Source organism: Lithobates pipiens, unplaced genomic scaffold (genome assembly GCF_037356315.1).
Source record: "Lithobates pipiens isolate NorthernLeopardFrog02 unplaced genomic scaffold, aLitPip1_a1.2 Scaffold_13, whole genome shotgun sequence".
NCBI classification, from domain to species: domain Eukaryota; kingdom Metazoa; phylum Chordata; class Amphibia; order Anura; family Ranidae; genus Lithobates; species Lithobates pipiens.
Genome location: NW_027507718.1, coordinates 299,440,668 through 299,454,106, shown reverse-complemented (window position 1 = coordinate 299,454,106; position 13,439 = coordinate 299,440,668). Strand labels below are relative to the sequence as shown.

At 43.5% G+C, this 13,439-nt stretch overlaps 1 protein-coding gene across 1 annotated transcript in view; it reads left to right on the top strand.

Annotated features, from left to right (window-relative positions):
* The first annotated feature begins 4,783 nt into the window (after positions 1 to 4,783).
* Positions 4,784 to 13,439, top strand: part of QRFPR (pyroglutamylated RFamide peptide receptor) — a 92,364-nt gene continuing 83,708 nt past the window's right edge. Inside the window, exon 1 of the mRNA XM_077476833.1 lies at positions 4,784 to 5,590. Coding sequence (XP_077332959.1) covers positions 5,251 to 5,590 — 340 coding nt within the window. The 5' untranslated portion in view covers positions 4,784 to 5,250. The remainder of the gene's footprint in view (positions 5,591 to 13,439) is intronic.

Genomic DNA, 13,439 nt, shown 5'->3' with positions numbered 1-13,439 from the left:
CTATCGTAACGAAATTACGTCATCACGTTCTGAAAGATCAGATTTTTCGCCAACTTGGCCCGACCGTGTGTATGCAACAGTTTCGGACACACAATCCGTCGGACTAAATCCGACGGATTTGGTTGGCGAAATCTCCAAACGTGTGTACGTGGGCTAACACAGATCTAGGCTCAAGTAAGGCCATTAGTAGGGGGTAGAATAGATCTTGTAGACATGTGCTGTAGGAAGCTATATGAAAGCATGCCATATTCATTTTAAACAATGCTGCTGTACTAAATACAACGAGTGCTAAAGGGGGCCATAAGCTCAAGTACCATTTATTATCATAGCCGTAAAAAAAAAAAAAATATATATATATATATATATATATATATATATATATATATATATATATATATATATATATATATATATATATATATACTGTAAATAGAAAGCACACCATATGCATTGAACATGGTGTGCAGTTTAGTAAAAGGTTAAGAGATTTTTCACTTGCTGGGTGTGCAAAGGTCTGTTTGCTCAAGTGAGCCTGTATGAGTAGCTTGTCAATTATCTTCAAAGTGGTTTCTTACTGCTGTTGTACATTTCATTTTTGTAAGTCAGCCCTATATTCCCCTACACAAATAACATTAGAAAGAAAATGGAGGATAATTGTATGAACTGTTAAGTCAATGAGTCGTTTAGTAAATCATTAAAGTCAAATGTAAGTAACAGCAGAGCAAAACATGGTTTACAGTAAATGCTCTTTAAAGGGCAGTCATGATAGAGTTAAAGTGACATTAAATGATAGAAATAATCTATACACATTTACTACTTGAAACATTATTTAATCCTTTTTTCTTTTTACTTACATTGTCTCCCAGGTGGTTTGTACTACAATGTGCTAGTATGCCCCACATACTAGCACATTATGACAGCTTTACGTATCATAATGTGCCATCCATCCTAGTGCTGTCACTCACTGATCCTGTGGGTCCTCTTTCCAGGTTCCACCTGTATGGCCACTTGGATAGCTGTGCTGCAATAATGTCACTCCTGTGCCTACATAAAGATTGGATGCTGTACATGTTCACTGAGCTGCTCATGCGTGGCTCAGTGTACATGTTAGTTGAGAGGCAGGAGGAAGCACTTATGACAGAAGAGACTGATAGGGTCTTTTTTGTCATAAAAACTCTGCCTGTCAGCAAATTAGAAATAAAAAAGTTTAATATCACTTTAACCTCCCTGGCGGTATGATTATTTCAGATTTTAGGTGCTGAAAGCGGTACAATTATTTTGCATGAAAATTTGGCGTTTTATATTGTAGTCCTGTAATTCTTAGGAATAACTCACTTAAATCTGTCCAAACCAGAGTCTAGCAGACATCCCGGGTATGATAAAGTTTGAAAAATGAAATCATAAATTATAATATAATAAATAACTATAAATAATTGTACCAAATAATAATATAACAATATTAAAAATTATTCAATAATGTAATCAAATCAAAAACACTGAAATTTGCTCAGTTGCAGAATTGTCACTGTCATTACTTTTCAGTATTTGATGACGGATCTCCCCACAAATCGCTATCGCTCAATTCTGCGAGTGATTCCAATTTATTATCGCTGTTTTCTAGCTGGTCTAAAATCATTTTTGATGTAAAGTGACAGTTTTGGTTGCTATGGACAACCTCCAGTTTCCAGGCATAAAGAAAAGTTTTTATAATATAAAACTGCATGCAGGGCACTGGGCAGACCACTAGGGACAAAGGGGATGTGAAATAATTACATACAGCAATGTAATCTGTAAGATTACATTATACTGTATGTAATGTGTGTGTTTTACTTTTTGAATTTGGCGCCGTTCTCCGTCCCTGTGCTTCGCAGCGCTCGCAGGGAATGGAGATCGGCTCCATGATAGATCGAATGGAGCACGGCTCGCTCGCACAGTGGGGGGGGGACATCACTGGATCCAGGGGAGAAGGTAAGTAACATCTCCCTGCATTCAGCGATGTGCTCCCGAGTCTGGTTCGGGGCTACCGCTTTTGGTACAAAATCTCCACCCCGAGCCAGACTCGGGAATACCGCCAGGGGGGGTTAATGGGCCTTTAATCTATTTTTCATTCAATCATCTCTTACTTTTCTGCCTCCTAATAATAAAACATGTGCATTTATATATATATATATATATTTTTTTTTTGTTTTGCTGATTTTATCCTATAAACTGGAGTGACATCCTCCATGAGTTCCTGGACCTCTTCTTTTCCTCCTGACTACTGTTTGTTTGGAAGGAGTGCATGTGTTTGTGGTCATGTGCACTGTTCTGTGCACACTACAAATCCCCTAGTCCATGGTCACCGTTGTCCCTGATCCCCCTGACTGACAGCAAGCAAGGGATCCTCTCCCCATACCGGCTGTTACACCCACATGCCCACGTCATTCATTCACAGGAAACAGTGAATGAATGCCTACAAGTAATGTGAGCCATTGAGCTAATGGCTTGTAGTTCTCAATGAACTGAGACTGCGCTAGTGGTGAGTGCTCTGTTAGTCCACTGATATTCCTGCCCTCAGGTAACTGCCTGCCCATACGAGGTACAAGTAGACAGCTATGAAGAGAGTCTGCATAAGCCTAAGATTGCACCTGCAATCCACTTATCATGGGTGCAATGCTCTGCAGGTTCCTTAGAAAAACCAAAATGAATGTATATTTTTTTACCTGAAAAAATGTGCATTTTTTATTATTATATATATATATATATATATATATATATATATATATATATATATATAATTTTTTTGCTGAATTTATCCTTTAAACTAGAATTTAGAGTCACTTTAACCACTGGTCAACCACCTCATGTCAGATTATGGTGCAGAGCTGCTCTCCTGCACTGGATCTAGTATGGGATCCAGCACTTCTGGTTAGGGCCACATTACAGCACAAGTCAATCAGTGGGTCCCAGCCAATGATTGACTGCCGGCGTTCTGTCAAAAACTGTTCAGCCATCAGATAGTGCAGCTTGCGCAGTACGGAAGAGAAGGAGACTCCGAAAGTCTCCGAAGAAGAACGGCGCCTGCGCACTGAGTCTAGGTGCAAGCCCCACCATCCAAGTGGACATACTGTAGCACATAGTAACAGGGCAAGAGCAGTACAGGACAGAGACTATCTGACAGGGGGCACTATTCTACACATCATCGGCACCCGCTAATGGGTACAGATGGCAGAACAGAGCTCTGTGAATGTAAACAATACAGAGCTGTGTTCTGTCAGTGGGGATGTGCTGGCTTTTGTTTCACTGCAAAGCAGGGAATAAAAATCAGCACATCCCTTAGTAAAAGAACCACACAGTGAATGCACCAAGGCACACATTTAACCCTAGTGGTGATACTGTAGATAGCCAGAAAGGTGGCTTTCCTTCACAAGATTACGTACCTAATACGTGATCCTGCATATCCGGGTTTGGGGCACACTGCCGGCAGCCCGCTCCCACCATGATTAGACACAGCGTGAGCTGATTGGCGGGTATGGCAGACGTAATGTCCACCAGCACCCGCTGATGCTTCAGTACACAGGCAGAATGATGGCCTGGCAGTCTGCCTATGTAAACAAGGCAGATCGCCGCTCTGTCACTACAGAAGACATAGATCCTGTGTTTCTGCTAAGAAGGGGCACTAATCCATGCCTTCTCCTAGTACAAGCACCTCCCCTACAGTAGCGAAGCACATATCAGGCACACATTTAACACTTTGATCGCCCCCGATGTTAACCCCTTCCCTGCCAGTGTCACTAGTACAGTGGCAGCACACGTTTTTTTTAGCACTGATCACTGTATTGGTGTCACTGATCCCCAAAAAGTGTCAAAAGTGTCAGTAAGTGTCCTGAATGTTCGCTGCAATATCTCAGTCCGGCTATAAATTGCTGATCGTCGCCATTACTAGTAAAAAAAAAATGAAACAATTAAAACTAAAAATATCCCATAGTTTGTAGAAGCTATAAATGTTGCACAAACTAATGAACATACGCTTATTGGGATATATTTTTTTAACCAAAAATATGTAGCAAAATACATATTAGCCTAAATTGATGAAGAAATTAGATGTTTTACATTTTTTATTGGATGGGTTTTATAGCAGAAAGTAAAAAATATTGTGTTTTTTTTTTTAATTGTCGGTCTTTTTTTTGTTTATAGTGCAAAAAACAAAAAAACTGCAGAGGTGATCAAATACCACCAAAAGAAAGCTCTATTTGTGGGGAAAAAAGTACATCAATTTTATTTGGGTACAGTGCCGCACGACCGCGCAAACCTTCCAGCGCTGAAGTGGTTAAATACCACCAAAATAAAGCTCTATTTGTGGGGGAAAAAAAAAGTACATCAATTTTATTTTGTTACATCGTCACCCAACTGCGCAAACCTTCCAGCACTGAAGTGGTTAAATACCACCAAAAGAGAGCTTGTGTGGAAAAAAAGGGAATATACTTTTTTGGGGGGGAGTATAGTGTTGCATGACTGCGGCGATTGTCAAAGTAGCGCAGAAACGCAGAAAATGACCTGGTCAATGAAATCTTCTGGAAGTCAAGTGGTTAATCTTAGGAAGTGTTTGTGAAGATGTGCAGCTGTTACTATAGCAGATTCTTGGACCTGAAGGACTGATTGACAGGAGTGCACAGCTAAGCGGATGCTGGGGATGCCTTGTGCCATGTACTGCAGGGACACTGTCTCTGTGCTGTGCCGTGATTGGCTGCTCCGCTCTACATAAAGAGGAGCTTTCCTTCAGCACCACGCAGTGCCAGTGCTGAGACGCGGCTGCTATAGAGAAGTGTGTGGCGGCGGGTCACTTGTAGGAAGCGGCCACAGATTACCGATGTCATGTAAAGCGGCCAGGGACAGTATTGCCGTGCTGTGTCTGTTTGCTGCGCTCTAATCTACAGTGATAGTGCACTTTATCTTCTCCTAGAAAAGTTTCTACAGTGGCTTTACAAGTGCTTTAGCATTTACTGCATTGCAAATCGTTGCAAACATTTGTCAATAAATTACTTTACAATTATGTAATCCTGGATCCACTCCACTGTGATGTCTACAAACTGATCTATATTTCCTAAATGGATAAGCAGCATGCCCAGAACAAGGGATAATAAGGCTTTGGAGAGGAACCTTTGTATCTCATGGGTTGTGTTCAAGAGTGGTCACCTCCACCCCAGAGGATGTCCTCATTCATGGTGACTCATTTTATGAAGAACAGAGGTTGGATCTGAGGCTGCCCTGATGCATTCCCTGAACATCACCCCAGAGCTGATCGCCAGACTTCTCCAGGAAAATAATGTCACCAGGGAACAGTTTATTGAGCTCTACCAGCTGCAGCCCTTGATCTACATCCCTGAGCTCCCTGCTCCCTTTAAGATCGCCTTTGTTGTCATCTGTGTGGTCATCTTTGTGCTGGCTCTGTTTGGGAACTCTTTGGTCCTCTATGTGGTCACCAGGAGCAAAGCCATGAGGACAGTCACCAATATCTTCATCTGCTCCCTGGCTGTCAGCGACCTGCTCATTGCCTTCTTCTGTATTCCATTCACTATGCTGCAGAACATCTCATCCAACTGGCTGGGAGGTAAGGGCTCCCTATCACAGATTTGTACAGGCATACCCCACTTTTAAATACACAATGGGGTTTATTTACTGAAGCTGGAAAGTGCAAAATCAGGCTCACTTCTGCATAGAAACCAATGAGCTTCAAGGGTTTATTACCAAAGCTTAATTGAACAAGCTGGGGTTAGAAGCTCATTAGTTTCTATGTAGAAGTGAGCCTAATTATGCACTTTCCAGCTTTAGTAAATAAACCCCATTGTGTACTTAAAAGTGGGGTATGCCTGTATGGTATTCTTATGAGCGATCGTTTTATAATACATGTAGTCCTTATAAATAAACTTAGAACAAACTGCGGGGCTAGGAGTGAGACCACTCTGTTTCAATTTGTGCTTTCCACATCCAGCAGTGTCCAACCCAGGAAGAAATAGAATGTATCACATTTCATATATTTTCCTTAAAATGTAGTGCCTTAGAGCCGGTTCACACAGGGGTGACTTGTCGGGCGACTTAGCCGTCTGACAAGTCGCGTCCCGTTCTGTACTATGGAACCGTTCTAATAGGAGAGACTCAAGTCGATCCGACTTAGAAAAAAGTTCCTGTACTACTTTTGGGGCGACTTCAGGGGACTTGCATTGACTTCTAAACAGAATTCATTTTGCAAGCCACCGCTGAAGTCGTATGCAGGTCACCTGAGGCAGTTGCGCTGAAAGTCATGCTGTCCCTGTGTGAAGCAGCTCTTATGGAATGCGATTTTAACCACTTGCTTACTGGGCACTTAAACCCCCCTCAGTCCCAGACCAATTTTCAGCTTTCAGCGCTGATGCACTTTGAATGACAATTGCGCGGGCATACAACACTGTACCCAAATGAAATTTCTATCATTTTTTTCCCACAAATAGAGCTTTCTTTTGGTGGTATTTAGTTACAGCTCGGAGTTTTATTTTTTGCTAAACAAACAAAAAAAGATGCAAAAAAAATAAAAAAATAAATCATGTTTTAATAGTTTGTTATAAAATTTTGCAAACGGGTCATTTTTCTCCTTCATTGAAGTGCGCTGATTAGGCGGCACTGATGGCTGCATTGGTGGGCACTGATGGGCTGCATTGGTGGGCACTGATGGGCTGCATTGGTGGGCACTGATGGGCTGCATTGGTGGGCACTGATAGGCTGCACTGGTGGGCACTGATAGGCATAGTTAAGGCGGCACTAATAGGCACAGATAAGGCGGCACTGATGGGCAAAGATGGGCACAGATAAGATGGCATGGATGGGTGGCACGGATAAGTGGCATGGATGGGTGGCACGGATGGGCACTGATAGGTACCACTGATAGATGGGACTGATGGGCACTGATAGGTGGCACTGATAGGTGGCTCTGATAGGTGGCACTGCTGGGCACTGATGGGCGGCACTGCTGGGCACTGATGGGCGGCACTGCTGGGCACTGATGGGCGGCACTGGGTCGCAGCACCTTTGAGGCAGATTGTGGGCACTGTGGGTGGCACTGTTGGTGGCACTGCTGGATGGCACTGTGGGTGGCATTGTGGGTGGCACTGTAGGTGGCACTGTGGGCACTATGGGCACTGATGGGGGCACTGATGGGGGGCACTTACTTTTATTCAGGATGGCACGGCGGTGGGCAGGTGGGCACTGGCAGGGGGCAGGTGGTCAGCTGTATTGCTGGCCGTGATCGGGACTGATGTCCCGATCACGGCCGCCGGTGATCGGCTTTTTTTTTCTCTCCTCGCGCTGTCAGCGCGAGGAGGAATAATAGCCGATTACCGGCTCCGTTCTATCACATGATCAGCTGTCATTGGCTGACAGCTGATCACGTGATAAGGGGTCGGGATCGACCCCTTGCACGGATCGGTGATCAGGCGAGTCTCACGGACTCGCCGATCACAGAGCGCGCCGCGCGCGCCCCTCAGGGGGCGCGCAGGCCGCTCGTATCCGGGACGACGTCAATAGACGTAGTCCCGGAAATGTGGGTCCGCGCTGATGCCGTCATTTGGCAATAGCGCGGATCCCAAGTGGTTAATGAACTGTTACTGCGCTATAATTTTTTTTTCTTTTGTGTTTTATTGTTGTTGGGCGAGTGTCTGTACAAACTACCACTTGACATTAATGAGGTATCCAGGATTACATCTGTTTGGAGTAAAGAGCACATAATACCTTTATGATGCTGTGAGTTCCTACATTATGCTTAGTTTCCATATTCAATTTATGGTGATAGTGGTCAATTCCCTTCACTAAAACCACTAACGTTCTGTTTGTGATTTCACCAATTTGTATGCTTATTATTCATTTTTTGTATGCTGGGGTCAGTAGTAGATTTGGCGAGTGGTGCAATTTACTATTCTATAACATGTGGTTTTCTGCACACAGTAAATAGACATAACAGTTAATTGGATCCTACCTTAACTCCTTTTCTTTAAAGTTATGTTTATAAACAGTATGGTAAACTATGGGCTGAAACAAACTCAAGGCTGCTGCTTCAGTCGTAAGCTTGATATTGATTTTTACAGTCAGTAAGGGGCTTTAAGGTAAAAGTCATCCAGGCAGCTCTAGAGCCACCCGATCACATTTACAGGGCTCCAAGGGTGCCACATAATCCCCCACGCCCACCTCCACCATTGCCTGCAGTGTTTTCCAGGTGCTCCCGTTGCTCCAGGGACCCCAGGCCTGCATTAACTAAGGGAGCAGGAGGTGATCCCCCCTGCAATTAATGAACCTGGAAGCAATGTGTATTTATATCACTTCCGGGTTCACAGTTGTCATTCCTCGGCTACTGTAGAGGATGCAGCTAATCAAGCACACTATATGCTTGATTAGCTACAGTGGAGGGCAGGGGAGACATAGGAGGGTCTAACAGACCCTTGATGTCTCCATAAAGAGTACCTGTCATCTGCCTATGTTATCACATAGGGGGCTCGTTTACTCAACGCTACCCCATATTTTATATTTTACCCAAAAAATTTGATATTGCATTGTGTTTATTTGCTATAAAATCAATTTTAGTATATTTTTTTCCCTGAAAACATGCATTTAATAAACAGCTCTGCAAATATCACGCAACATATAAACATACAACTGCTACCATTTTATTTTACAGGGTCTCTGCTTTTAGAAAATATTAAAGTAATTTCCAGCAAAAAATGCTGATTTTATCATGTGTGCATAAAAAAAATGTAGCTGAAGAAGAAATAGAGTGAGTGATCAGAACTATGTATTGTATGACATAGCATATAGAGTAGGGTGACGAGATGTCCCTGATTTGCGGGAACAGACTCCAGACTGAATACATTGTCCCCAGACCAGGACTGTGCCCGGTTTTTGTCCCTGGCAGGGGCAGCGCCAGGCAGGGCCACTGTTAAGCCAGTACAGCTGGCCCTGTTGTACAGGGCCCGGCGTCCTGAGCTTAGCAGGGGAGCCCGGGTAGCCTCACAGGTGATCGGTGCGCAATGGTGAAGGGAGTTCTCCCCGTGTGGCTTTCAATGAAGCAACTGACAGACGCTTCTCTTCCTTTCCCCCCTGCGGCTGTCAGCTGCTTCATTGAAGGCCACACAGTGGGATCGATTTTTACAACTATCCCCCACCACGGCACCGATCATCCCTGACTGTCAGACAAATGTCCCTTAATCTCTGGGGCCACCCGTGCCCTACTCTGGCTCCCGGTGCCCTTCTCTGGCTCCCTGGGTCCTCCTATGGCTCCTCACCTCCTCCTGTGGCTCCTGGTGTCCTCCTGCGGCTTACCACCTCCTTCTCCAGCTCCCCGGATCCTCCTTCAGCTCCCCGGGTCCTCCTCTGGTTCCCCTCTGTGCTCCTCCAGTCCCCACCTCGTTCCAGATCTGTCAGGATTAAGTGCAATGACCAAGACTGTGTAACATAAAAAAAATATCAAATGGAGTGCTATGGTCAGGACTATGTAACACATAACACAGCATATAACTCTGTTTTGTGTGGCATACAACATAGCATATAAAGTTAAGAGGTCACTACTATGTAGCATATAAAGTTTAAGAGGTCATATGTGTGTAAGGTGCAACAGAGCAAATAGCGCACAGGGGTTACAGCTATGTAGAACAAAGGTCTCTGAAATCAGGACTATACAACACAGCGCATACAGTGTAGCAGTCTGAGTGCAAGAGTTAGGAGTATGTATTTGGATGACACAGCTTGCAGTGGAGTGAAAAAGTGAGTATCCCCTTATATTGGCGAACAGTGTGCTCCCTTCAGTGGTAATCAGCATGCCCCTTTACACTGATGGTCAATATGCCTTTTACATTGGTGGTCCGTGCTTAGTACCCCCATGCACTAGTGGTCAGTGCTTAGGGTCCACTTTACATTGGTGGCCAGTTCTAAGTGTTGCCTTTATGCTAGTGGTCAGTGCTTAGTTCCTCCCTTACATTGGTTGTCAGTTATGCATGCCCCCGTATGCTGGTGGTCAGTCCTTAGTTCCCCCCCCCCCCCCTTACATTGGTTCTTAGTGTCCCTTTACATGCCTAGATTGGTGGTTTGTGCTCAGTGCCCCCTTACACTGGTGGTCAGTTCTGAATGCCCCCTTACAGTTGTGGTTAGTGCTTTTTGCCTCCCTTACATTGGTGGTCAATGCTTAGTGCCCACCTTACAATGCCAGTGAGTTCTGAGTGCCCTCTTACAATTGTGGTCAATGCTTATTGCCTCCCTTATATTGGTGGTCAGTGCTTAATGTCCATTGGTTATCACACTGGTTTTCCCTTTCCACCTAAATTATTAGAAGCAGCATACTAACTTATTTTGATGGTGGTGGCAGCAGGCAGACAAGTAGACAGGCAGACAGGTTTGATGGCGTGGCCACATGCTGGGAGTGACATGAAGTCTCTAGATCTGCTTTCTAGGCCGGGGCAAATTCCAGTTTACTGTCCTCCTGTTCCTGATGGCAAGACAAAAATGGGCTTGGGGTGGGAGCTTCACTCTCATCAATGAAACAGTATTAACAATGCCTTGTGAAGGGGATCAGTCTGAGGAGCAGGGGACAGCACTACAGGTTTGAACTTAAATGATGGGCGATTTGCGGCCTCTTGACCTATGTTTGGGATTTGGGGCAAATTCCCTGGGTGCCCAAAGCTAGCAACGCCACTGACACTGTAATAAGGTAATATCTGGCCATTTTAGATAATCCAGTGCTGAAAAAACAGTTACGTTTTTTTTTTCTTTGATGATTTTTGCAGGAAGCCTCTTATTCTATCATAGCACCACGGTGAGAGAGTCACTTCCATTGCTTGTCTAATAACCTATTTTGCAAGTCCTCTTATTCTCAAAGCACAGACTATTTGTAGCATGCTAGCAGAGTTATGTGCTTGTACTTACAGGTTTTATTTTTTATATTTTACCACAACATTTCATATTTTTATTCTTCATCAGTCATTTTCAAAGCATGTTTTACATAGATTTTTACGCTAGTGGAAAAAAAATGTAACTCATGTATGGCTATAAAGACTGAGCTTGTTCAGATACAGAGTTATAATGTCTTGTGGAAAATTGTTGAAAATGTATTGATTAGAAAGAGAACTTTGCATAAATAAACAGAGTTTCATAGTAACACCATAATATTGTCTATACAATATAAAAAAATAAAATCTATTGTAGTCACACTAGTACCAGACATATTCCGACTGGTTATTGAAATAAGCGTTAAAAGAAACCCATGATTTCTAATAATACTAAATGCTCGCTTTAGCACTTTCTTTGACACTGCAGACCAAAAAAGTTATGATGAGGTCAGAGCTCCTTATTTGCATACACGTTGCAGAATGAGAGATAACTGAAACCAATGGATCAGCATAACATTTTCCAAAGATAGCAAAGCTCAGCAAAGGCAACCTCCAAACAGATCAGTATAGTATTTTGTTTAAGAAAAGGTCTTCAAAAGGGCCATTTGTGTTTTATTTGCATTCTGTCTCTTTTGTATCTCTGTTTTCCTTCCTGTTCTCTCTCATTCCACCAACCTGGTAATGTGGTTGATTTACTAAAACTGGAGAGTGTAAAACAGGGTGCAGCTCTGCACAGAAACCAATAAACTTTGTTTTCTTTTTTTTGTCGAAGCTTAAGACCCCTTTCACACTGGGTCATTTTGCAGGCGCTATTGCAAACTGACCTGAAACAGCCGCTGCTGTGTCTCCAGTGTGAAAGCCCCAAGGGCTTGCACACTGGAGCGGTGCACTGGCAGGGTGGTAAAAAAAGTCCTGCAAGCCGCATCTTTGGAGCGGTGAAGGAGCGGTGTGTATACTGCTCCTCCACCGCTCCTGCCCATTGAAATCAATGGGGCACTGCGGCTATACCGCTTGAGGTGGTTTTTAACACTTTCTCGGGCGCTAGTGGGGGTAAAACCGCCCCGCTAGCATCTGAATAGCCCTGCAAATCCGATGGTAAAGCGCCACTAAAAATAGCAGCGTTTTACCGCCAACACACCCACCGCCCCAGTGTGAGCCCTTGACATTCTGACAACCAAATCCGTTGTATTTTGTCCGACGGATTTTGTCCGAAACTGTTGCATACACACGGTCGGACAAAGTTGACGGAAAATCCAATTGTACATAACGTGATGACATTATTTCATTACGACGGGACTACGTTCAGGCTAGTAGCCAATAGCTTTGGTCTAGGAATTTGATCTGAGCATGCGTGGCACTTTGTCTGTCGGAGTAGGCTACACATGATCGGAGTATGTCCGATCAGAGCATTTTGTCGTAAAATTTTACAGACAAGTTGGAAAACTTGGTCCGTTGGATACTCCGACGGAAACAGTCCGATGGAGACCACACACAGTCGGATTATCCGACAAAATGGTCCAATAGGACACATTCCGTCGGAATCTCCAACCATGTGTACAAGGGCTGAAAGGGGCCTAGAATCTGATTGGCTTCTATGCACAGATGTACCATATTCTGTATGCTCCAGAATAGACTGTGTACTTTGCAAGTGCAGTCATTTTCCTTAGTAAATCTAAATGTGGTAAAGTTTCACTTTGTAAAGAATACCCAATCAGCTGCAAGGAAAATAGGAAAAGGAAAATAAAAACAGCATTTAGCTTCTTCATGATTGGATAATGGAAATCAGCAGAACTTTACCACATTTACTAAGCGCTAAGGGTCCATGCACACCACTTCTACAGGAGTTTTGTGTTTTGAATGTAGAAGAAGCTCAGTGTTAGCCTATGTGTCCATGCACATTAGGATGAATAGAAGCATATTTAAGCTCAGTGTTTAGAGTCAGGAAAAAAAAAACAACCTTCTGGTTTGCATTTTTGATTGGAGCTTTCTGGTAGAAAAGCTAGAAAATGCTAAGCTCTCCTAAACTCCTGTGCAAAAATGCTCTGTAGGAGTCCTTTTTTTCTGCCAAGGGAACTGGCTTTTTTAAGCCCAGTGTGCATGGAGCCTTAATTTGCCTTTAGTAAATCATCCCCAGTGTGTTATTCTTTGGACTTGCTGCCCATTTAACCTTACCTTGGGTGCAGAGAAATTTGTTTCCTTGAACACACAGTATTGCATAAAATACAGAAAACCACATAAAACATCTTACGTAATACTTAGCCCTAGCCTCGAACTTTTTCACTTGCTGCTAGTTATATAAATTTCACTGCATTATTGATAAAGACAGCAAAACAGGTTCTATGTGAAATTCACATTAATCATAGAAAAAGAGTCAGGCTAACCACAGACTTGAGATAAGTCAGAGGAATTGAACACGTGGTTATAAGATGTGTCCTCCCGATCTCTGCTGTGATAGACATTCCATTGATTAACACGAACATAGCCAAGCTAAGAATTTGCCACACAGCGGAAGTCCCTGAAGACACATGCACATAAACCCAGCTAATGAAATATACCAAT